Raw genomic sequence first — 26823 nt, 5'->3', positions numbered from 1 at the left:
TTATCTTTCATCTAGAAAAATTTTCCATGATCAACAAAATCCTAAGTTGAGACCACCAGGGGTGGAAAAATGAATAAATCGGTTATCAAAAATAGGGCATTTATGTGATGTTATTTTCCTTTTTTCAATCCACCATATGTGGTAGTATAGTTTTCTAACTTGAGTCATGAGTATTCTTACCAAAATTTAACCATTTGAATTTGGAACAAAGGCTAATTTGCACCTGTTCCGTTTCAGAACTTCAAAAATAGTTTTTAGTATACAATTATTTAATTTCAATAGGAAATATTTTGGTATTTAATGTCTTAATATTAACCAACAGCTACTGACTCAGAAAAAAGTATGTTCCATCAAATGTACACATTTGAATTATTAAAAAAAAAACTTAGGATTACAATAAAATCCTCAATATGTTGCCATTATGTAATTAAGATAAATAATAAGATCAACAGTCATTGGTAATGTGCCAAAGTAATTTCATAAATTTATAAATATATCAAAATCTCTTTTAGTTTTATTATCCTCAGAAACTCAGGACTACTCAAGGGCCATTTACTTGTCATTTCCATCAGAGATCATTCTTACTGATTTTGTTTGTATGCTACAGAATACATCTTTTTCTAATACCTGTTTTACTAAAATGAAAATAGATTTTTTTCTTGGAAATAAGATGAAGTCAAATTAGTTCAACAGCTGCTGAAATTTCACCTGAAATATCAAACAGCTCCAAAGTAACAAAAGGAAAAGATAAACACATTAGCTTTAATATGGCTAGTGCACGGTAAAAATTAAAAGAGCTATTTTAGCGAAGTTAAACACAAGTAGAAAACTTGATCAAAGTATGTTCACTGAAAGTCCCGTCACTAGCATTTTTATTGCATACAACATATGCTAGAATATAAATACATAGTAATATGCCCTTTCTTATCACAGGGAATCTTTTACACAACTAAAATCATGGCCAACATATGACAAAAGAAAAATAAACCAAACCTGTAAATTCTCAGAAAAGGAGTAAGGATATAGGAAAATAATGCATTTTATGTAATTACAGAGGACAGTTATAATGAAAATCCAGTACTTTCCTCTCTGACTCAATTTTACAAAATAAAGTCAACATGTATTAATCTGTGAATTGCTAAGAGTGCATAAACACTGTGGCCCTCTCAAAAGACAGTGGTCAAAGACAAACTGTTATCTTGATGTTGTATATTGTTCTTAGTTCTTAACTGGAGTTGAGCTTCCTTTCATAGTCTTCTTTAGGTGGTGGTAGTTTGGCAAGATTTTCATCAGGAAATCCAGCTGTAGTGTCTGGGGCTAAAAAGATAAGAGAATTAAGAACTGACAAGCAGAAAGCAAGAGTACCAGGCAGCTCAGGGTCAGGGAAGTATAGGTGATTTCCACTGGCTGATTTTTGCTTACCTGTTTTTTGTGGGGTTTTTTGGTTACTTATTTATTTATTTTGGTTAATTTACAATGAATATACATTAAGTTTGGAAATACGATACGAAAAAGCCAAAAGATTTTACATATAAAAATATACATGAGGGGCACCTGGGTGACTAAGTATCTGACTCTTGGTTTCAGCTCAGGTCACGATCTGACCCGCGTCGGGCTCTGTGCTGACGACAAGGAGCCTGCTTGGGTTTCTCTCTCTCCCTTTCTCTCTGCTCCTCCCCTGCTCCAACTCACACTCTCTCACACACTCTCTCTCTAAATAAATAAACTTAAAAAAAAAATTAAAAATATACATGACTCAGTTTTCAACCCTGCTGTTACAGGCTTTACGCTGGCCTTGAAAAAGTTAAAAAGTTCTAATCATAGACAACAACCTAAGTAGAATTCTTGGAACGCACAGTTTTCCACAGGCCCTACAAGTACACAGCTGTACTCTCTGCTCTTCACTCACCAGCGATGCCCAAACTTCCTTCATTGCAAAACTCACTAGGGGTACTTATGACAAATATGGATGATTATTAGGTCCTTGCCCGAGACATTTTGATTCAGTAAGTTCTTTAATAAGGACCTGTGATGAGTGAGATGTGGAAAACTGTATTCAACTTCAGATATTCTTACTCACTGAATTCTAATCTCTTTTAACCCAACTCCAGTTTCTTTTCTCCTTCTTCAATCATTTTTGCTGTTATGCAGAAAGATAGTGAAAACAACCCTGGTTTGTTTTACTGCCTTTTTGGTCTATAGAAGTAATACTTGCTTATAATAATAATAAAATCCAAACATTACAGAAACAGAATAACCCAAAGACAGCTGGAGTTTTAACATCTGATAAAATATGGCTAAGAATCAGATGCAAAATGATAGATGTCTTGAAAAATATTTTCTTTTGGAGGAGGGGAAAGAGGCTGGGTAACTAAAGAAATACATTGTGTGCTAAACAATGAAGTTCAAAACTTCCATCAGAATGTCTTCTGTCCAAAGGAAGCCCCAAATGCCCTATTTTATCTCCTGTATGAAACTCTAAATACATATTCTTAATTATTCTTGGTTCTTAGTAGGAAGAGATAATTTCTCGTAAGCCAGGAAAATATCAAAACACACTTGCATATTCACAAACTGTGTTTATTTTCAAGTCAGCTATGTTGGTAAACTAACAGACGGACCAAAGTTGGTTGGCCAGTATAAATTTGGTAGGATCATTCCTTACCCTTGAGGATTGGTATTTTCAGAGTGAATCAACAGTTTATAAAGTTTGGTGATACATTTTCAGTGAAAATACATTAAGATCAGGAGCAACATCTCTGGATTTTCTTTGCTCATTATCAATTTGTCATTGTCATCTTTGTACATATGTTTGATAATAACTTAAAGACTGAATAATTTCAATGCAAATAAATTCTAGTTTTAGGAATGTTTCTCTGATTTTAATCATTTGCTTTTTATTTTTTTAAGTTTATTTACTTATTTTGAGACAGAGAGAGGGAGGGGGAAAGAGAGTAGGAGAGAGAGAATCCCAAGCAGGCTCCACACTCAGTGCAGATCTTGTGACCTATGACCCCACAACCATAGATCATGACCTGAGTCAGACACTTAACTGGCTGAGCCACCCAGGCGTCCCTCTCATCTGCTCTTTAAATGGCAAACTTGCTGTCCCATTAAAACAATTATGTGGTAGTTTTTTGAAAATTAGTAGCGCCAGAAATTTTTTTCTAATTGAAGTATATTTAACATTATTCAAGTGTTATATTAGTTTCAAGTGTACAACTTATCAATTCAATGATTCTATACATCACTTGGTGCTCATTATGATAAATGTAGTCACCATGACAACCATACATTATTACAATTTACTGACTACATTGCCTGTGCTGTACGTTTCATCTCTGTGACTTACTTATTTTAAACTGGAGGTATGTACCTCTTAATCCTCTTTATCTGTTTCACCCATCTCTCTCCCCCCCACTCCACCTCCCCTGTGGCAACCACCAGTTTGTTCTCTGTATTTAAGTTTTTCTTTGTTTCTTTCAGAAAGAACTCCTTTTTGGGGCGCCAGGGTGGCTCAGTCAGTTAAGCACCCGACTTTGGCTCAGGTCATGTTCTTGCAGTTCATGGGTTCGAGCCCTACATCAGGTTCTGTGCTGACAGCTCAGAGCCTGGAGCCTGCTTCTGATTCTGTGTCTCCCTCTCTCTCTGCCCCACCCCTACTCATGCTATGTCTCTGTCAAACATTAAAAAAAAAAAAAGAACTCCTTTTAAAGACAGGTTCCAGTACCTGTGGTCGCTCAGTCTGCACCCTACGAAGGCAGTCTGCACCATAGATCACTGTATTCTCAGGGATGACCTCAAATGTATTCAGGTTACAGCAAGCCCCAATGATGCAACCACTTGTCAGGATTACGTTTCTGCCCACATATGCTGCAATAAAAACATAGAAAGAACTGTAATTTAAGACAAATGATTAGAATGTTACATTTTTCCAAAATGTCTTAAGTATGAAAAAGTAAACTAGCTTTAAGAAAAAAATTAAAGAAAATACTTCAATTCAGAGTTGGTAAAGCATAGAGGCAGGCACCAGACTAGTATTAGATGGATTAAACACAGAGCTCTGCTGCTGACTAGTTGTGTGACCTTGGACAAGTCACTATAAATTCTGAGAAGCTTATCTATGAAATGAAAGATCAACCTACTTACAGTTTGTTGTAAGGAATAAGTAAGATATTAAATGGAAAGTGCCAAGCTATTTACTTGGCTATTTGACACATAGTAAGTATATAATAAGTAGAAAATAACAACGATAATAATTGGTAATCAAATTAAAACAAAAACCATTAAGTAGATTAACAACAAGTCTAACTTTAATATTTAAAAAAAGAAGCATTATTCTTTCATGTCAGTTAGGACCACCAAAGATAAATTATTATTCTAAAGACATCTTATTGTTCAGGTTCTTTCTGGACTTTAGTGGGGCATGCTCTTGGGAGCTGCTTTCCTGTAGTGGTGACTTTACATGACCTCCTGCCCAGCTCCACTTATGATAAGTTGCTTATATTTGTTCCTGACTGGCTAGATAAAGTAGTCCTGAAATTAAAGAAAGCAAACTGATACAGAAAATGATTTTTTTCTTTAATTCTGCAATTATATTAATCAACTAAATTATCACTGACACTAGTATTTAGCAAAAATCTTTTCAAATCTTTCATCTGAACGTTATGGTTTAATCTAATCCCAACTTATGTACACAGCTGAATTTTTAGTTCAATGTATTAAACACATTATTAGGTTCCTTAAAGGCAAAGATTTAATCTCCTATTTTAGTCCACTTCCAACCATGCCTTCCTTCCACTTTGCCAGAGGTTATACTTGGGTTGTTTTCTAGGACACCACAAAGAAAAAGGAGGTAATCATTTTGACAATAAAATTCTGAATACAGCTTACCTTTTGATTCAATAACATTATTATCTCCCATTTTCATGGCTTGGGAATCTGTAAGCCAGAGTTAAGTAAACATTGTAAACATGTGCATCTTTTCCCCCTACCAATTCACTATATCCTTATCCTGCCCTGGGACAGAGGGTAGGAGCATGGGCAGGGCCACGCAGGCTCAGCCTGGTGAGAGCTCCTTTGCTCAGGGCAGCCTGAAAGTAAAGCTTTAATCTTTAAATGTAAGCATCTCTAAGTAGATATAAATGCCTTCTATGTTTTTTAAGGAAATGAGCATCTTTTACCCCCATTCTATAAGTAACATATTTTCACGACTGTTTTAAGAAAATTAAATTTATCACCCAATCACTTAAAGATAACACTGCTAACAGTTTGATATATCTTTATGTAAGTACATATAATTCCCTTAACATAACTGGGAATCAAACTGTATAAACTTTTACAGCTCACTTTATTTGGTTCAATTAAATTTGCAGGCATTATTCCATATGATTAAAATCTTTAAAACTGTAATTTAAGATGACTGCTTAATGATCCGAATAGTCCATTTTGTGCCTGTAGCTTAATTTATTTAAATATTTTGCTATCACTAAATAGATTTTATTTTCCTCCAAGTTTTTCTGTCATAAAATTATATCTTGCTGACAACATGAAAAGAGTTTACTAGCTTTTTAGAGTACAAAAATCAAGGAAAGAACTAGCAGCACTCTGGGGAAAAAAAACAAAGAATGAAATATTTCCAGGGGTGCCTGGGTGGCTCAGCTGGTTAAGTGTCCGACTCTTGATTTCAGCTCAGGTCATGATCTCATGGTTTGTGAGCTCAAGCCTCCTGACATCAGGATCCGCTGTTAGCTTGGGATTCTCTCTCTCTCTCTCTCTCTCTCTCTCTCTCTCTCTCTCTCCCTCCCTCCCTCCCTCCCTCCCTCCCTCCCTCCCTCCCTCCTCTCTCTCTCCCCCCTCTCTCGTTGCCCCTCCCCCCTTAAAATAAATAAATAAAATAAACTTAAAAAAAAAAAAAGAAATATTTCCATCCCTTTCTACCATTTCTTTGCAGCAGACAACATACTGTTAACCTAAACTATATAGGAATTGAATGGACAGAGCTGTGGTTCTTAAGGCAGGACAGAAGCCAGGATTCTTCTGTTTCTATGTCTACTGCCACTCAGTCATTGTTACCTATTGTTACCTGTGAACAAGCTGTAACACTAGGAGCAGTGTGTGTGTGTGTGTGTGTGTGTGTGTGTGTGTGTGTGAAGGCATACTTATAATATACTTGATATATTTGACAGGTAAAATATGATGATTTCTATGGAACAGATTTTGGATATTAAAAACAGCTGGGAAGAATGTTTTACTTTAAACTATTGTAAAGGATACAACAGCCAACTTCAAACACATTATTGGTGCCAATGATCATAGGTTTTGGTTCTGGATCTTCAGCATCAGGGGTGATATTATCAGGGTGACTATAAAAAGAAGAGACAAATCAAAGTCAATAATGCAATAAGCAATTCTCTTGTTTTAGAATTTGGGTTCATTCTGTCAATTTGATCTCCATCAAGCTTAAAATATGTAACTATATAAGTAATTTCTTATTCCAAGTGAATTATTTATCATCTATGCTGAAGACTTGATTCTGGGTTGAAAAAGAACTACTAAAAGGTAAAGAAGTCACAGGTAAGTTTAGAAGGTCAGCCTTCCTTTGCTGATTTTTATTTATTTTTTTTATTTTTAATTTTTCCTTTGCTTATTTTTAAAGCTCATAGCCCAGAGGGCCTTTTCCAGGACAAGGTAAAAATGATGCTGGCTATAATTTTTAGCTTATTAAACTGGAATCAAAATCATGCCTGGCTCGAAAAATTTCCACTCTCAATAATCATTTGAGATTGTGAAATATAAACAGAAATTCACGTAATTATTTTATATGCTCTTAGGTAGTTTGAAATATTTGGAACATAAAATGTTTGTGGTCTAAGAGGAAGCCATTTTTTAAATGGTGCTTTATCTCTGACAGCTGAGTTACTGCAGAATATAGCTATTCCTAACTTACTTACAATAAAGGTGCCAAAATAAGATTTTAAAAAGAAACTGCTTAATATAGCAAGAAACTCCCAAATCCTAAGTAAGTGTTATGACAAATCAATCTCTTTATCACAAATATTTTCCCAAGGTCTTTCTTACAAATTCCATACATTGTTGCTATAAATTAGGTATAAGCTTGAATTTCCTGCCAAAATTTTATCTAGAAAGCTTTATTAAATGCTTATGAAAATTTCATAGGTATTATAGTCTAGCTCACTAAGATCATGTACATGTTTGAATATTTTATTACTTTTTATTCTTGAAAGTTAAAAATTGCCAGGGCGCCTGGGTGGCTCAGTCGGTTGGGCATCCGGCTTCGGCTCAGGTCATGATTTCACAGTCTGTGGGTTCGAGCCTGGTGTCGGGCTCTGTGCTGACAGCTCGGAGCCTGGAGCCTGCTTCAGATTCTGTGTCTCCCTCTTTCTCTGCCCCTCCCCCACTCACGCTCTGTCTCTGTCTCAACAATAAAAATAAACATTAAAAAATTTTTTTTAAAAAATTGCCTCTAAGGCCCCCAAATTTTCAAATATAATTCTGGGTGCTACCCCCACAAAGCATATGAAAATATATATCAGAGTAAAGCTCATGTGTCTGGGCAGGAGTAATAACAATTCAGCCAGAAGTGAGAAATCTAACCAAAAGCCTCTCTTCAAGGGTGGTCAGCACAGCACTTGGTCACTGGAGTCAGGAAATGTTTGCTTAGCGCACAGAGGAGGTAGTGATACATAAGGGGAAGATTATCAGACTGAGAGGAGGAGATTCTAGTCAGTCACCAAGTTATCTCATCTTGGACGAGTCTCTTCACCCATCTGGTCTCTGGTTTCCTTATTTACTAACCACTTGTGTTGAAAAGATCCTTAATGTTTCTCTAGTTCTAAAATAGTAGGCTTTCCAAATGTCTACCGTAAAAGGTTCCTATAGATAGCTGAATTAATAAAAACACAACCCGAGGTACTTAGTTCAGGGTATCTGAAAATGTCTTACTCACGCATTTATGATAAGCGCCTGTTCTTCTATTAGGTTACCTTCCCCAATCACTATTGGCCCGGCTTCCGCAATAATCCGTGCTTTAGGGTGGATCACTGTCCTAGGTCCTGTTAAAAATACGGTGAAAAGAAATTATTGGTGGAGGCTACGCTTCCAATAGGAGGGGAGAAGGTGACCAAGAGGGGGCCAAGGCTATTGGGAGGAACATTTTCTAAAGTATGTGCCAGGCACCACACTAGGTGCACTTTACAAATGTTATCTCCTCAGCTGTTATCAATAGTAGTTAGTGCCAAATCTCAAGGCAAGGTGAGTGGAGACAGCACAGGCTTTGGAGCCAGACAGCGCTGGCGAACCAGCTGTTTGGAAGCCTCTGTTATCTCAGCAGTGAAATGGGGGTGGGGAATATACCATCTTACAGAGGCACTGTAAGGATTAGATGAGATCATGTTTGTAGACACAGTATTCTGGCACATTGTTGGCAATAATATTAATTCCCTTCCCTGCTTTCTCTCATAAAAGTAAGGCTCCCTTTGCTTATAATGTTGGGCTTTCTCATGCTAGTGAACCACATTAACACTTTCTCATGCTTGTGTACTATATAGAGTTAGTCTTCCTATTAAGTGGCTAAGAGGAAACATGGGTGGAATGGGAGAAGGGAAACATGGAAATCTTATCTTTGTTACTTTGTCACCATCCCAATAACAAGCCTAACCACTGGAAGGAGGCAGAGATACTGTTGTGTCTGGTCTAGGACACGATTTTAACCAGTTAAAGGTTGAAAAGGTTACAGGGAGGCAGTGGAAGGAGCCAATATAATTACTGGAATCCTAAGACTCTGAAATAGGCAGACTGAGGGGACGCCTCCTACCTCAAATTGAAAGGAGCGGGAAGGGGTCTTACCACATCCATTTCACCACCAGGGTGGAGGTGGCCGGCATTGCTTAAACAGGGACACGATTCTGGACAGCTAACACATTCCCTCCCCTGGTTCTTAATTTCCCAAAGGCCTAGCATTTTGATGATAATGAAATCACTCCTGAGAAAATATAACCTCATTACTGCCACTCCCTGCAACACTAGCCCCACCCACCCCCAATGCCATGGCTATTTTTATTGGTAAATAAGTGGACATAAGTAACCAACTCTGAAAGGAAGACAGCATGGGTAGAAGTGTTGACAGGAGGTGGGAAGGTAGTCAGGAAGATGCACTGTCCCTGTAATTCAGTACTCAACTATGTAAGTTAATTTATTCAATAATCATTAGCTGCGTGTGACAGGCAAGATCCAGTGCTATATGTTAGAGGGAAATAAAAAGAAATATAAGCTACTTTTGCCCTTTTGAGCTTGCATTTCTTTATTTTGTTTTGTTATCTTGAAAACTGGAAATACTTAACATACTCACACACGAATGTATTAAATAAGAAGGTTCTCTGGTGCCCAGAGAACTGGAAGGAACCTCAGTGCAACTTTATTTTTTCCCCCTAACAATGAAGAGTTGGGGATTGAAAAGGAGGGTGGGGTCCAAGACAGGATGCACAGTCAAAAGACGCACAGTCTGATAAGAAATAACATGAGAGTGGCTTTGTTATTTCTGTCACCCCTGGCTCCCCAAATCCTGAGCTGCCCAAGTAAAATTGCTTTGGCAAATTCTCCTATTCAGGATAAAAGATAGGAATCTTGGGAAGATTCTCAAGTTGACCATGATTGTGAACACATGTGCCTTTTTTTCTGTTAAGAAATACACATATTTACAAAGGTAATACATACTCATTATAAAAATTCAAACAAAGCAAAAGTGAAAGATCCTCTCTTTGCGCTAATCCTGTTCCCTAGTGGTAACTATTCTTAAAAGTTTGGGGTATATTATTCCAGACTTAAGTTCCACTATACCCTTAAGACCCGTAAATATCATTGTATATAAATATCTTTTACCATGAAGTTAAAAAATAAATAGAATATAATTTGAAGGTGGAAAAATATGGATTATAAGCACATAGTTGATTTTTTTTTTTAATCAAGGAATGGTACTTATTATTGTGCAATTTTCTTAATTCACCTAAAAAGTCATGGTGATTTTTCCATAAAAGTACATTTAGCTAGCTCTTCTTTTTAATGGCTGAATAGTACTTCATATCATATTAACATATCATAATTTATTTAACCAAGCCCTTACTGACGGGCATTTAGATGTTACCACTTTTGAGGGACAGGTGCTAAATAATACTGAAACAAACACTGGATTCCCCCAAAATGAGAAATTTCTTACAGGTCTTCCAGCTGTGTGAACCAATTTACATCTGTAGTTTGCACAATACCAGATTCACACTTTACTTAAAAATGTTCTGTGATAAAAGGGACAAATCATTCTATTTTAGATTCTTTGTAATTAAAGCCCCTACCAGCACCCCACTCCTTGTCTAGAAAGTCTAGACTCTGGGTCTCTACCACTTAAAGGCTATATGCTTAATCTCTCAAATGCCTGTTCTCTCATCTATAAAAAGATGAGATCCAGAATAACCTACTTCATTGTGTTGAAGTGTGGATTATACGAAATAATGTCTGAAAGGGAGATCACAGGGTCTGGCCCATAGGTGTTAAAAATGAGAAGTTCATCACTATCTGACACTAAAAGCTAACAAATAACTATCAATAAGCAAAACAACTCCTTCTGGTCTGAGAAACAGAAAAACTCCTCTCCTCCACTCAGGTTATTAGGGTGGTAACTCCTTTTAAACAGTGGGGGAAAATTCACATATTACTGTAAGATAGTAAAAGAAAAGAATATGTATTTTCTGTACTGGCATTAAAATCTTAGACGGGAAAGAGATCACCATGCTGTGATAGAAAGCAGATCGTCTGCCGTGGCCAGATAAGCCAGAGGCACTAGGTATTCTGCTGGCCCCTAAGCTGCAGCTTTGACAACAAGCAGACGTGTAAGAAGTTACTGGAGAATGGACTAGTATGATAAGGTTGTCACTGAAACCGGTCTTTCTTTAAAAATTCCTCTGAAATAGCTTTGAAAATAATTAATATTTTCATTTTTCCCTTTCAAAAATGATGTAATATATGTTAACTATACAAACACAAATTTTAAAAATGAAACTAAACCCAAGTCCCATGTCTTATAGAATTTTTAAATATAATGCCTGAGCTATTTTTTTTTTTTTAATGTTTATCTATTTTTGAAAGGGAGAGACAGAGCACGAGCAGGGGAGGAGCAGAGAGAGGGAGACACAGAATCCAAAGCAGGTCCAGGCTCTGAGCTGTCAGCACAGAGCCTAATGCAGGGCTTGAACCTCCCAACCCCAAGATTATGACCTGAACCGAAGTCAGACGCTTAACCGACTGAGCCACCCAGGTGCCCCTAATGCCTGAGCTATTTTAAGCAGGTTTTTTATTATTGTTGTTTTCATTTTTATCATAATTAATAAGTTAGCAAGAAGATAACTGGATATCTGTTTATAAATCCGAGGGCCCTGGGATATAATGCAGGATCACCAGCTTACATGAGACACCGCCTCCACCTGGTGGCAGCACTGCCAAACTACAAGTCCTTGTGTGTCAGGGCTGAAATAATTTAGAAGGTTCAAGTATCAACTCTGAATTGTGGTGCAACAGAAGTCATGGCTGATAATAAACTGAACAGTTCCCCTAAACCTCTTGTAGGTCTTTTGGGGCAGAGAGTAGAGGGGTTAGTATTCATGTACTTCAGTATATGTGACTGCTAAAATTTTGGTTTCTAGAACTTGCTAAAGGGACATTCTGACTCAGGTGTGTAACCTGCACAGTGTGGGCTTTGTCTCTGCACAGTTTTGTGCTGGAGATTGGCACCAGTGGGCCCAGGAATCCGAGTGGTATTCCAAGACCCGGGCAGCCACGGCACACTGAAGTCTGGGCACAGACTGCTCCACACTCTTCTACATGTAAGAAGCACTTTTACCTAGAACGGGTCTGATTTCAAACCAAGTTTAAGGGTCTTGAGGTTAAAATGCTTTAAAAATAAAAATGTGTCACTATAGAAAGTTGCTTTTTTTTTTTTTTTTAAAGGCTGTTGTGAACTTTTTTGGAGCTCTTAACTGGCAGGGTAGTTTGTATATTTGCTTACCAAATGTGCTGAAATCCTATTTGGCTTATCTCCCTGTTTGGATAAATGTGTCTAGAGCTGATGTTGCCTTACTGGCTGATGAATTATTTTTCTAAATGGTTGGCTGGGCTTGATGCAACACAGCCAGAAAGGCATTCCTTGCATCAAACTTCCATTCCCCTCATTTGGTAAAGGACATTTTTCCTATCTTTGCCACAGGAAGCTATCTTTGTGTACATTTTCATATGTCAATAAATAGTTCAAAAAGCCACAAGCTCTCTTTGGAAAGTTAAAACAATTCCTTTGAGCTGTAAGCTTAAGTACCTGTAAGAACTGCTTTATATTTGATGAATTTCAAGTCAAGGTCACTGTTCTGCCTTATTAAAAAAGACTTCCACAGTAAAGGGAAGCTTTTGATCTGTATAAAAAACTCTAATGGAGAGAAAGAATAAATGGGACAAAGGGGTTCCATCTCCGTTTTCCCACTATGTGGAGGTCTGCCTTCCTACCTAGTACCTTGTCCCAACCGAGCCCTGTCCTGAGACCAGGAGACTGACTTTCACCCTATAATGGGACTACAGAAAAGGGGCTTAGAAGTAACTTTCTGAAATGCTTTTCAGCTTTCAAAACAAAATTTAAGGAAATCATGCGTGGTCCAAAAATCAAGGCAGCCTAATTAAAAACAGGCTGGACGCTATGAAACCTTGTTTACCCACATTGTAATTAACAAGAGAGCTGTTATTTTTCCCAAGGTCTGTTTCCTGGCAGCCTCTAAGGAAAGGGGTCAGGCTCCAGCAGCGCCTCAAGTCCTAGGGTTTCTGCTTAAGGACAATGCTTCAAAGCTTCAGACTAGTTTCTTTGATAAACCAAATACCTGATTTTCTAGGAGAACAGATCAGGTTTAAAGTTCTATTACACTACTGAAACAAAGAGAAGGAAAAATTACTTTCTTTCTGAAATATTTCAGAATAGAATAATTTGGTAAAAGTATAACCAACTGGGGGATGCAAAGTTCTGCATAACATTCTGAAAAATCTATTAAACTCAACTACACTTAAGTTTATTGCTACTTGACTGAGAAAACAAAGCGTATTAGGTGTTCAAATCTCTATATCCCTAATGTAACAGAAAAAGACTTTGGTCTGGTAAATTAAGCAAAAACAAAAACAATAAAAGCCATAAATTGGGGAAAAAGAAAAAAACATGGTGGGGAGAGTGAGGTTTTTTTTTTAATTTTTTACATTTATTTTTGAAAGAGTGAGACAGAGCACAAATGGAGGAGGGGCAGAGAGAGAAGGAGACACAATCTGAAGCAGTCTCCAGGCTCTGAGCAAGCGTTCAGCACAGAGCTGAATGCGGGGCTGGAACCCATGAACTGTGAGATCATGACCTGAGACGAAGTCTAACACTTAACCGACTGAGCCACCCAGGTGCCCGGGAGAGTAAGTTTTAATCACATAACTTATCTCTACTCTCTCATTTGATTTAACTTCAGATCTCCCTGGTGCTTTTTAATCTCATGTATTACATCAGAAAAATGAATAACAGCAGTCAGAAGATTAGGGATATCTTATTCCAAATATAACAATGATAGAAATGGCTATCTAAATACTGATTCTGGAAATTTTCCATTCTTATATATACAGTTAAAGATAAACACAAACAAACAAATAAAATGATAAGACACATACATAATGAAAATGAGAGAAGAATTATAAAAGACTGAGCACTGGATAACTATATCACTTCTGAATCTTTTCCTTAGTTTTAAAAATTGAGATGTTTCTATAAAGTGAGCAAATTTTCCTGTTTTAAAACACTGGGTCAAAAATAAGCATAAAAACATTAATTTAGATCCATTCTATGATAAACTTCAAATCACTAGTTAAAAATTACGACCACTTCTTATGCTAAAAAATCTGTTGAACTGTCATTTTACATTTTAGCCATCTCTGTACTGTCAGCTACTGGAAAAAAAGTAGATTTAAACACTGTATTCCTTATATAATTTCAACATTTAGGGAAGGTTGGTGATTAAAAGGATAAGGAAAGCGGAGGAGCACAAAGTAGTGAAAGACAGCAGGAGAAACTGGAAAGTGAGTGCTGACTCCTGATACTCCCACGTCCCAATCCTATGCTGTGGTCCCTGGTCCACCTTTTCTTTTCATAGGAGAAAAGGAGAAAAGTAACAGGAGTTTTTTGTTTTTTTTTTTCAAATCTGAAATATACCTACAGACAAACATGTACCTACACCTGTGTGTACATTTTTGCCAGCAGAGGTTTCTATACTATCTATTATATAATAGGTATACCATACTTCATTAAAAATGAGGAAGAAGTAGAAATGAAAGGGCAAGTTTGTGTAATTAGCTACATTATTTTAGCCTTACTTTCCTTCTAATTAAAAATACTTGGGGGTGGTTCAGTTGGTTAAGCTTCTGACTTTGGCTCAGGTCAGGACCTTGCAGTTCCAGAGTTTGAGCCCCATGTCAGGCTCTGTGCTGACAGCTCAGAGCCTGGAGCTTGCTTCGGATTCTGTGTCTTCCTCTCTCTCTCTGCCCTTCCCCTGCTCACACTCTCTCTCTCTCAAGAATAAATAAACATTGGAAAAAAAAAAAAAAAAGAATACCTTGTGAGTGGGGTGCCTAGGTGGCTCAGTTGGTTAAGCGCCTGACTCTGGATTTCAGATGAGGTCATGATCTCACAGTTCATGAGTTTGAGCCCTGCATCAGGCTCTGCACTGACTGCTTGGGATTCTTTTCCTTTCTCTCTCCCTCCCTTTGCCTGTCTCTCTTTCTCTCTCAAAATAAATCATTAAACTTTAAAAACAAGAAAAAAGAAAAAAACAATACCTTGTGAGCTAATGAGAGGGTTATTCCTTGAATCATGATGAAAACCATAAAAATACCAGATTAAAGGGACTTCTGGGCGGCTTAGTTGATTAAGCATCTGACTTCAGCTCAGGTCATGATTTCACCGTTCAGGAGTTCAAGCCACGACGGCTCTGTGCTGACAGATCAGAGCCTAGAGCCTGCTTCAGATTCTGTGTCTCTCTGTCTCTCTCTCTCAAAAATAAATAAACATTAAAATTTTTTTTAAAAATACCAGATTAAAAATAATGCAGAACAACATCTTTGATAAACATGTGGCCATCATGATTTCTCCTCATAAAAAGTTTGCAAATGGTTTTAAGAATTAACAAAAAGTTAACATAGCACTGAAAAGAAACTGTGTCACCTTCTAAACTCTGAAATACTGTCAATCTAAAATAAAATCCAACCTAGAAAATTCCTAATGATATTCCATAATACTGGTACAATCTTTACTTGTTTTATAAGACATGATGTCTAAATTGGTTGGAGGCTTAGACTTACTAAAATTCACAATTTTTTTTTTCCTATTAAAGATAGTGTTAGCAGCGCCCGGGTGGCTCAGGCAGTTAAGCGTCTGACTCTTGATCTCGGCTCAGGTCATGATCTCACAGTTCATGAGATGGAGCCCTGCATCAGGCTCTGCGCTGACAGTATGGAGCCTGCTTGGGATTCTCTCTCACCTCTCTCTCCAAATAAATAAATAATACAACAACAACGAAAGATACTGTTAGCATAAGGGACCAGGGCGTATTTTCTCTCTGAAACTGTACTTAACTCACTGAAAGCTCTATTCTGGTAACATGCAGCTGCTAGTAAGGATGGACTCATGTTAGCTCGTAAAGCTACAAAGGCACAATATGCAGTGAAAACGTACGTAAAAGAACTAGTGGCTAAAATGTAAGTTCAGAGGAACTTAATCATGTCCATATAAGCAAGTTACCACATGTTAAACTGTTAATTTGATTTCAGTGCTGGACCTCACCTCCAGCAAGGCTACACACTGCTAAGATTTAACAATGTGGTCAGCTAGTGTTAGGTTTCGGGCAATGACTTTCACAAATATTCTCTTACTTAATCCTTCAAAAAGTGCCTGTAAAGGTGGGCACTCCTGTTTTGCATGTCGAAAAACCTGCTACTTGCCACTAGATATCCGTTCTTCCCTTTCCCTGGTAGCTGAATCCCACTGGATTGGGGGCAGCAATGCACCCAGTTCAGACTGTATCTCCCAGCTTTCCAAGGCTGAGACTAAGTCCAAGGCATCAGACATACAAAGATAGAATGTGTGAAACTTTCAGGAAGACTATGTAAAGGAAGCTGATCCAACTTGGAGGTACACCCTTTTGTTTCCACGCCTCTCCTTTCTTCTTTTTTTTTTTTAGTATTTACTTGTGAGAGAGAGAGAGAGCGAGCGCATGAGCTGGGGAGGATCAGAGAGGAGAGGGAGACACAGAATCCGAAGCGGGCTCCAAGCTCTGAGCTGTTAACACAGAGCCTGACTTGGGGCTCAAACTCATGAACTGCGATATCATGACCTAAGCCTAAGTCGGATGCTTAACGGACTGAGCTACCCAGGTGCCCCAAATCCTCCCCTTTCTTATCAAAGATCACTCTTGGTGCTTTAGCTATCGCATTTGGGCCTACAAGGCTGGAGCTCCTGGACAATCAACTGACCAGCCCTGAATTGCCTACCTCTAGACTTATTTATATAAGAGAATAAACTTTTGTGTGTTTAAGCCACCACTATATGCAGCTGAACCTAATTCTAATACACACACTTACACAGATGGGGAAAATGAAGGCTGGTGAGGTTATGTATAATAATATGTGCAAGGTAAACCAGCAGGTAAAGAGCAAGGATGCTAACCCAGGTCTGTCCGACTCCATGGTCCACCTCGTACTAACTACCTAGTAGTGTATAAGCTCCATGAAGGCAACACCTTTGTCTGCTGTGTTCATCGCTGTGTCTCTAGTGCTAGCACAGCGCACACTGTAGTACATAATAGATGTTTCTCAAATAAATTAATGACTCTATTACATCGCCTCATTCCTTTATCAGAGAGGAGTTTTCAAAATAGAGAGTCCATCCAGGTGCCTGGCTGGCTCAGTCAGTGGAGCATGTGACTCTTGATTTTGGGGCTTTGAGTTTGAGCCCCACATTGGGTGTAGAGATTACTTAAAAATAAAATCTTGGGGTGCCTGGATGGCTCAGTCAGGAGATGTGACTCGATCTTTGGGTCGTGGGTTTAAGCCCCATGTTGGGTGTAGAGATTAGTTAAAATAAATAAATTTTTAATTAAAAATAAAATAAAATAAAATCTTTAACAAGTGCCCATCACACTTACTTCTTTTAGAAATACTAAACATGGGAGAAATACATCATTTTCTCAATAAAATCAGGACGTCAATGAAACAAATATATAACACCTAATTAATTGTAAAGCATTGAAATAAATTAAATTACATCAATTTTTGAGGAAAAAACCACTAATAAACAATTTCCTTACCTATGGTTACATCACCCCGTATTTCACTTTCTACACATACAACTGCTCCAGGAGCAATCTTCACACTGTAGGAAGAAAAAGGTAACATTCACCGTGGATAAGTTTAAAAAATATTGCTATAGGGGCGCCTGGGTGGCTCAGTCGGTTAAGCGGCCGACTTCGGCTCAGGTCATGATCTCGCAGTCTGTGAGTTTGAGCCCCGCGTCGGGCTCTGTGCTGTGTTTCGGATTCTGTGTCTCCCTCTCTCTGACCCTCCCCCGTTCATGCTCTGTCTCTCTCTGTCTCAAAAATAAATAAACGTTAAAAAAAAATTTTTTTTAATTAAAAAAAATATTGCTATAGAAGCTATCTAGACACTTCAGTGAAAAAAAAGTTTAAAAAAATCTGATTAAAAAAAAGAAATGATAAAAGGTAAGGTATTTAATATACTATAAGTTTCTGAGGGGGCATACTATCCGTCAGGCTAAAATCATATATGATGCCCTATTAAAATGCTTGAGAAAAGAGATTTTGGATTCTTTTAACACCAGCATTGTTTCCAAACAGCAAAAGGCTGAATACAACCTAGATATCCATTAGAAAGGGACAGGTTAGTAAAGTATGGTACACCACAATCTAATACACAATCATTAAAAAGAATGAATAATCCTTTATGTAAAGATTTGGGATGATTTCCAAGCTATATATATTTTTATATTAAATATAATTTATTGTCAAATTGGTTTCCATGCAACACCCAGTGCTCATCCCAACAGGTGCTCTCCTAAATGCCCATCATCCACTTTCCCGTCTCCCCCACCCCCATCAACCCTCAGTTTGTTCTCAGTGTTTAAGGGTCTCTTATGGTTTGCCTCCCTCCCTCTCTGTAATCCAACCTATCTTAAGTCAAAAAAAGTAAAAGCCAGAAAATGGACAGTTTACAATACACCACTATTTTTGTAAAAAGAATGAATATTCACAATACATAACAACTGGCAAGGTAATATTAATATAGAAATCAACGTAGAGAATCAAAATTTACAAATATTCTCTATATTATAAATCAGCTTACCAAGTGATATAAACCGGAGTGCAAGCTGTTCAAAATTACTAAATTCCAAATAATTTATTGATGCTTTTTGATATTCTGTGATGTCCTGTTTGACACAGCTGAATCTAGCTGAATGCAGCTGTAGCTGAGCCATGAGCTGAAGTGAAGAACTGTACCAAACGACTTCCCCATTAAATTGACAATCATTTGGTAACTTGTTCTAAGTATTTTTCTTAGTAGGAATGATATTATTCATGGTTAAATGTGCACTCGCTTCTATAAAACAACAATACCATTTTAGATATTTTGACTTCAGAATTCTATTTGGATTTTTCAAAAATTTTGATTTCCAATCATTCACTGCAAGTACACAGAAATACAATATAATTTTGTATATTGACTTTGTATCCTGAAACTTTGCTAAACCCACTGAGTTCAAGTAGATTCTCTGGGATTTCTCACATAAATAATTTTGCTGTCTGTGAATACACAGTTTTTCTTCTTTTCCAATTATTTATTTTTCTTGCCTTATTGCCCTAAGATTTCTAGTATAATGTTTAATATCCTTAACCTGTTCTAGTTCTATGAGATCAACAAAACCTATCAAACTACTTTTCTAAGCCATGAATTTTGCATTTTAATGTTTATTTTTGAGAGAGAGCAGGGGAGGGGCAGAGAGAGAGGGAGACACAGAATCCGATGCAGGCTCCAGGCTCTGAGCTGTCAGCACAGAGCCCATTGCAGGGCTCGAACCCACCAATGGTAAGATCATGACCCAAGCTGAAGTTGGACGTTTAACTGACTGAGCCAACCAGGTGGCCCAATTATGCATTTTAAATAAACTATTAAAACCTGATATATAAAACAGCTGAAACTTTCTTGACCAAAATGTTAATATCTTGACTGATTTGTTAAGTTTTCTAAAAACTTGTTTTCAGAAACTTTAGCAAATGTTTTTCAACCAGTAAGAACCAGAAATGTAGAGTGCAGTAATCACTCGTATTAAGTTCTATAAATATTCATGTATGAAAATACTGATTTTTAACTGATAGTAGATAGTATAAAAATGTCAATGATACTTTCTATTTGTTTTTCATGCCTTTTTTTGACATTGCTTTGATAAAAAAAAATTGTTACTGCCAGGTTTTATTTTTCCAAATGTTTTACTGTGAGATGGGTTCATTCACTTTTTAAGTCTGTCCTCTTTGATGAATGCAAATCTTCATTACATGTAACATGAACTTAAATAGGACATGCTTGCTATTCTAATAAAATACTTGTGTTTAGCACAGTTTCTTTGATATAACTTTTGAGCATCATTTACAACTGATGCAACCAATATAGCTGTTCTAGTATGTAACTACTGAATATTTGTATTTGCTTCAATATTTCCAAACTATCTCTGGAGGGACACAGAAGATACTAATAATATTCACTGCCTTCTGAGAGAGGAGCTGGATAGCAAGGACACAATGGTAGATGGAAAATGTTTTTCTTTACATCCCCATTTTTTAACTGTTTGCATTTTGAAGCCCACAAATGATTACCTATTCAATATATAACTAAATAAAACAAGACAGAAAAGAGATTGATAAAATTTTCTTAACAGCAGGTGCCAAGGGGATCCTGGATTCATTTCAATAACTAGGCTGAAAATTTATCCTTATTTCCTTAAAAAAAGTCTCCCTCAAATCATGATCCTTATATGCCCTCCCCTACCTATAAATACTTTCTTGTAACTCATATCATTTAATGAATTTTAGACTCCTAGTTTCCCTTTTTAAGACCAGTTTTTTTGTTGTTGTTCTTTAAATCACTGTTCTCACTGATTCAGCAACAATCTTTCTTAACCCAGGATAAAATTATTATTCATTAGTAACACTCTCATTACTTCCAACCTTCAAATAAACAATCAGCTATCATAAATATAACCCCATCATGCCGATGTCTGTCACTGTTCTGTGTCGTATTACATGAAGGATGGTTGATACTGTATTAGTAGAAACATGACACAAGACAATGTAAGTAAGAAATAAAAGGCTATGTTATGAAATAAATGCAAATAGTTGGAATATTCAGTATAATCACACTCCAGTCCATTTCCTGTATTAGTTTGTTCAGGATAATGAGGTGTTTTTGCTTTTTCATTTATTTTGGCTATCAGATGATGTATCTATAATTTAACTGAGACATTCGGACACTTTTGATGATAATTATCAGGATACTTCTTAGAAAATACTGTACCAATATGCATCAGGAATCAACGTAGTCACAATGTTTGACCTAGGAAATCTATTTCTGGAGTTCTACCATCAAGAATTCAACAGGAGGAAAATATATGCACAAATTGGCAATGTTATTTAGAATAATGAAACCATAAAAGGAGAGAAGTAATGAAATAAAATGTAATCAACTTACTGGAATACTATATAATCCTAACAATAAAAACAAGGTAAAACTACCTTTTTATAGAAAAAGTTTGCCCCTCCCTGCGGTACTGCACCCAAGAAATCAGGCCCAGACGTAGGTGATGAGGACTGGCTGAGCAACAGTGAGCCCACCATCTCCCCTTCCCCTGTGTGCCTCCCTATCCTCATACAGAATTTTAGGCAACAAGGGAATAGAAGAGGATTCTTTTCCAAAGAAACTACCAGACAACATGAGTTCTTCAATGAGAAGTTCAGCTTCCTGCCTGATTTGCTCCACCCTGAAGCACATCAGAAGGTAAGCCTAATGCGTATACCTGGAGCTTCCAGTTGTTTAAGTTCTCATCCTTAATAATGGACAGAGAGCCAGAGATGATTAGATAAATCAGGAAAGCCTCCAACTAAAAAGGAAAAAAAGCAAAACAAAGGAAAAAAATAGTCTGAAGAAACACAGACAATTCAGGTAGTAAAAGTAAACTTAAAAAAAACCAAACATATAATTCACGAGAAATAAAGGACTACTGCATTAAACAAGGCAGAAGTCTATGAAAAATGAACAGTCTAAGAAAGAGTTCCTAAAAATTAAAAACATAACCAAAATGTGAAATCACTAAGAATGTTAAAAAAAGAGCTCTTCCAGGAAGTAGAACAAAATGCAAAATAAAATAAAATAAATAAAATAAAATTGATAATAGCACAGAAAAAGTGAGAAAATTAGAGTACCAACATATGAGGTATAGAATCCAAATAAATCTCAGGGCACCTGAGTGGCTCAGTTGGTTAAGCATCCAACTTTGGCTTAGGTCATGATCTCACAGTCCATGGGTTCAAGCGCCACGGTGGGCTCTGTGCTGACAGTTCAGAGCCTGGAGCCTGCTTCCGATTCTGTGTCTCCCTCTCTCTCTGTCCCTCCCCTGCTTGCACTCTGTCTCTCTTTTTCAAAAACAAAAACAAAAACAAAAACAAAAAGAATCCAAATAAAAAGGAGAAAATAATTTATGGAAAAAAACTATTAAAGAATAATACAAGAAAATTTCCCACAGACTAAAGAATATTAATCTCAACCCTAAAAGGATGTGAATGCGAAAGGCCCATGCCAAGTAATATCATCTTAAAATTTCTGAATGCTATGGAAAAGATCCTTAAAGTTTTCAGAACAAAAACCCAAAACACCAAGAGAGGTTAAAATAATCAGAATGGCATCAGAGTCCTCAGTAGCAATACTAGAATTTAGAAGACCACAGACAATCCCTACAGAATTCTAAGTGAAAACTATGTTCAAACCAGAGCTATCCACCCAGCCAAACTAGCAATCAAGTTTGGACACAGAATAAAGACATCTTCAGACTTGCAAAAACTTTAAAAAAGTACTCTTTATTGGGAAGTTGCCGAAGGATGTACTAAGCTAAATAAAAGTAAGCCAATAGATCAGATAGAGTCTAGAAACAGAGGCTCCAGTGTGTTAGTACAAAGGGAAATATCAGGACAACAGCCATGCATCAGCCTCAGAGAGCAAAGATGATAGAGGGTTTCATGGGAAGATCTCCAAAGGGGAAAAAAAAAAAAAGACAGATTATGTGATAATTACTAGATATTTGATATATCTGCTATATCTGTTAGAAGATTTGAAAATCATCAGTACATAGAAAAGTAAGGCAATGAAAAAAGTGAAGTCATTTTGTTAAATTTTATATTAATTCAGGTTGAGGGTCCACAGAAAATTCAGGAGAAAGACTCAGTAAGAAAGTAAAAACACAGAGCTCATGAGAGTTCTAGATCAGAAAGATAGCTCTGACAAAAATGAACTATTAGGACTTCATCAAGATAAAAAGCTTCTGCACAGCAAAGGAAATAAATCAACAAAACTAAAAGGCAACTGGCAGGAACAGGAGAAGATATATGCAAATGACATATCAGATAAAGAGTTAGTATCCAAAATCTATAAAGAACTTACCAAACTCAACACCCAAAAAACAAATAATCCAGTGAAGAAATGGGCCAAAGACATGAACAGACACTTTTCCAAGTAAGACATCCAGATGGCTAACAGATGCTCAACATCACTCATCAGGGAAATACAAATCAAAACCACAGCGAGATACCACCTTACACCTGTACCTCACACCTGTCAGAATGACTAAAACCAACAGCTCAGGCAACAACACATGTTGGTGAGGATACGGACAAAGAGGAACTCTTTTGCACTGCTGGTGGGAAGGCAAACTGGTGCAACCACTCTGGAAAACAACATGGAAGTTCCTCAAAAAATTAAAAATAGAACTACCCCATGACCCAGCAGTTGCACTCCTAGGTATTTATCCAAAGGATACAAAAATACTGATTTGAAGGGGCACATGTACCCCAATGTTTATAGCAGCACTATCAACAATAGCCAAATTATGGAAAGATACCAACATCCATCAACTGGAGAATGGATTAAGATGTGGTGTATATACACACACACACACACACACACACACACACACACACACACACACACAATGGGCTGTTACTCAGCAATCAAAAAGAATGAAATCTTGCCATTTGCAACAATGTGGATAGAACTAGAGTGTATTATGTTAAACAAAATAAGTCAGTCAGAGAAAGATAAATATATGATTTCACTCATGTGGAACTTAAGAAACAAAACAGATGAATATAGTGGAAAGGAAGGAAAAATAGAGAGGGAGGCAAACCATAAGAGATTCTTAAATATAGAGAACAAACTGAGGGTTGCGAGAGGGGTGGGGGGTGGGCTAAACGGGTGATGGGCATTAAGGAGAGCTCTTGTTGGGATGAGCACTGGGTGTAATATGTTAAGTGATGAATCACTAAATTCTCCTGAAATAATTAAAAAGAGAGAGAAATATAGCTCTGAAAGTCAGCAGAGTACAAACTCTTTAACATGTCTCTCCATCATTTACATTCTAGAACCCCCCTAAATATTCCCTGATACAAGGGCAAAGTGACAGCAAAAATATATTTCTTTTTTTTTTTTTTTTTTAACGTTCATTTATTTTTGAGACAGAGAGAAACAGAGCATGAACGGGGGAGGGTCAGAGAGAGGGAGACACAGAATCCGAAACAAGCTCCAGGCTCCGAGCTGTCAGCACAGAGCCCGATGCGGGGCTTGAACTCACGGACTGTGAGATCGTGACCTGAGCCGAAGTCGGCCACTCAACCGACTGAGCCACCCAGGCACCCCAAAAATATATTTCTTAAATCACACCCACTTCCTTACTGATAGGGAAAACTAAAAAAAAGGAGACACAATTTTTTCTTCTACAAATTTCAGCAAACCTTCCTACCACAAAGCATTTTTTAAAGCTCTAAGTAAAAAGAATATATATCAAACAAAAACTAGTAATTCCTGAGTCTATCTAAGAAATACTTGTGAGATCAGACACAGCTATATCTGTTTGCATCATTTTGACATACACTGACTTTCTACAAGGCACAAGTTAATGAAATTCTAAAAACGATGCATTGGGGTTACGTGTCTGACTCTGCTGAAGTCACAGTAAAAAATACAATCTTTCTACCAAGTACAAGAAAAACTTCAGTAACATGGAACAGAAAGCAGAAAATGGCCTGACCTTCTCATCTTATAGATGAGGAAACTGAAGCCCAGAGACTAGAAATTTCCTGAAGCAGTTTGTCCCTGAAGCATCATTATCCTAACACCAATCATTTCTTTTCTGTTAGTTGAAAGTTTCTTGGAAACTTCCTGACATGTTGGGTATTTTTCCTGTGAAAGCTGAATGATGCTGTCCTTGAATGGATCACCATTTGAAAATGCTATTCCAGGGGCGCCTGGGTGGCGCAGTCGGTTAAGCTTCCGACTTCGGCCAGGTCACGATCTCGCGGTCTGTGAGTTCGAGCCCCGCGTCGGACTCTGGGCTGATGGCTCAGAGCCTGGAGCCTGTTTCCGATTCTGTGTCTCCCTCTCTCTCTGCCCCTCGCCCGTTCATGCTCTTTCTCTCTCTGTCCCCAAAATAAATAAAGGTTGAAAAAAAAAAATTAAAAAAAAAAAATGCTATTCCAGGGGCGCCTGGGTGGCTCAGTCGGTTAAGCGTCCGACTTCAGCTCAGGTCTCGATCTCACGGTCGGTCGTGAGTTCGAGCCCCGCTTCAGGCTCTGGGCTGATGGCTCAGAGCCTGGAGCCTGCTTCCGATTCTGTGTCTCCCTCTCTCTCTGCCCCTCCCCCGTTCATGCTCTGTCTCTCTGTCTCAAAAATAAAATAAACGTTAAGAAAGGTTTTTCAAAAAAAAAAAATGCTATTCCTCTGATGTTTTTCATTTAGAGTGGGTTTGTGTGTTAAAATAATGCAATCTTATTAAAATGCCTCTTGTTTTAGACCTTATTTCCCATTTCAAGTTTCCATTCCTTCAGCCTCCCTCTATGATTTTTTTTTTATGAAAACAGCACTATCTAACATATAACTAGTCCTAGACAAGTGAGGATAGGAACGATTCCCAAGTGTCCCTCTGTCCAGTTTTATGTCTAAGGGAGAGGACCCAGGCAGAGTTTGTGGTCCCATCAGCATACTTCTCCATGAGGCAGAAAACAATTAAATTCATCACTAGACCAACTAAAACGTGGTCCAATCATCTCTGTGTAGACTCCACTGCACCCCCGAGTGATGGGGCTGAGGGGGCTCAGGCAACTGAGATGAAAGGCTTAGCTGAGCACCCATTTACATAACAAGCCATCTGGGGAGCCCGGGTCGCTCTTGATTTGTGCTCAGGTCACGATCTCACAGTTTGTGAGTTCAAGTCCCACATAGGCTATGCTGGCAGCTCGAAGCCTGCTTGGGATTCTCTCTCTCCCACTCTCTGCCCTTCCCTAGCTCTCTCTAAATAAATAAATAAATAAATACACTAAAAAAACCCCCAAAACACTCCACTGTACATGGCTATATACTGCACACAATTTTCAGAGTATACCTGGTTCTCTTTAGCTTATGAAAAAAGATTATAGTTACCTGCCTCCATAGAAAAAAACCCTAAATTTTAATTTACTGCCAACAGAAACAAGGTGTGCCGGTTTCCCATTCAAAGAGAGGCAGCAGAGGGTGCTCAACGCCGCTGCTTTCCGAAATCGTTAACTTAAGCAATTCTCCCATCCAAGCTGTTCGCAGCAGTGAAGGCTGTTGGGAGGAGCCCCCACTGCTGTCCTCACACATGTACAAAGTAGCTTAGCCACGCCGAGCAGAATGTCTCACACTGTTCTAGCCCAGGCGCAGTCCCCCTTGTGACGAGCGACAGCGATGGGTTTACACACACTGCGCCCACAATGGGCAAGAGGGTTCTGGGGTGCGGCCAGCACTACCGTGGGTGTCTCGGAACGCACAGCAGAGAATACTGCTACAAGCCGCCCTCCGTGAACAGCTGCATCAAACAGCGCCTAATTGGGGGACAGGGGGTGAGGGTCGGAGTGGGGGGGGTCCCTCCGGGTCCCGAGGAAGCGGGCGACGCCATTCTCGCCGCGCAACGCCACTCGGAGACCCTTTCCGCGCAGGCGCGTTCTGGAGGAGGGCGGCGCGGTGGCGGTGGGATCGAAGAACAAAAACCTTCCAGGCACCGATTCCTCATCCCTTCCCAATCCTCCCTTACGCCCGCTTCGTCGTTTTCTTCCTCAGCGGCCGCCAAGGCTGGGCTTTAAGAGCCATCCAGGCCGAGCGCCCGGGATAAGACATCATCTTAGTCCCTACCGTTGGCGACCAGGAGCAGATTCCACTCATGTGGAGTCTAGAAATAGACTTTTCTCAAACAACCGACTCACCTCTTTTGAGCCTTCTCCGCCATGGTTTGGACCCTGTCTCCAGTTGGAGCGGAGATCGACACAGCCGCCTGGGTCCAGCGATGGTCTCTACAAGCGATTGGAGCGCCTGGCAGGATCTGGATAGGGCAGGGGCGGGCCTGCCCGGGGGCGGGGC

General features: G+C 38.3%; 1 protein-coding gene across 2 annotated transcripts; it reads right to left on the bottom strand.

Annotated features, from left to right (window-relative positions):
* Positions 1-855: 855 nt before the first annotated feature.
* Positions 856-26819, bottom strand: DCTN6 (dynactin subunit 6). Of its 2 annotated transcripts, none has more exons than XM_015062687.3 (7): positions 26670-26819; positions 17430-17494; positions 7970-8075; positions 6277-6365; positions 4894-4941; positions 3731-3873; positions 856-1317 (listed from the first exon to the last, which is right to left on the bottom strand). In XM_015062687.3, exons 1-7 carry the CDS (start codon positions 26690-26692, stop codon positions 1219-1221), a joined length of 573 nt encoding a protein of 190 aa, XP_014918173.1. In that variant the 5' UTR covers positions 26693-26819; the 3' UTR covers positions 856-1218. The 2 variants fall into 2 exon arrangements, with proteins under 2 accessions (XP_014918173.1, XP_053072351.1); XM_053216376.1 differs by lacking the exon at positions 26670-26819 and adding an exon at positions 14905-15117 and having other exon boundaries at positions 17430-17447.
* Between the last annotated feature and the right edge of the window lie 4 nt (positions 26820-26823).

The sequence above is a fragment of the Acinonyx jubatus genome, chromosome B1 (assembly GCF_027475565.1).
Source record: "Acinonyx jubatus isolate Ajub_Pintada_27869175 chromosome B1, VMU_Ajub_asm_v1.0, whole genome shotgun sequence".
NCBI classification, from domain to species: domain Eukaryota; kingdom Metazoa; phylum Chordata; class Mammalia; order Carnivora; family Felidae; genus Acinonyx; species Acinonyx jubatus.
Note: the sequence above shows the minus strand (reverse complement) of the source record. Positions and strands in the feature narration are given on the sequence as shown.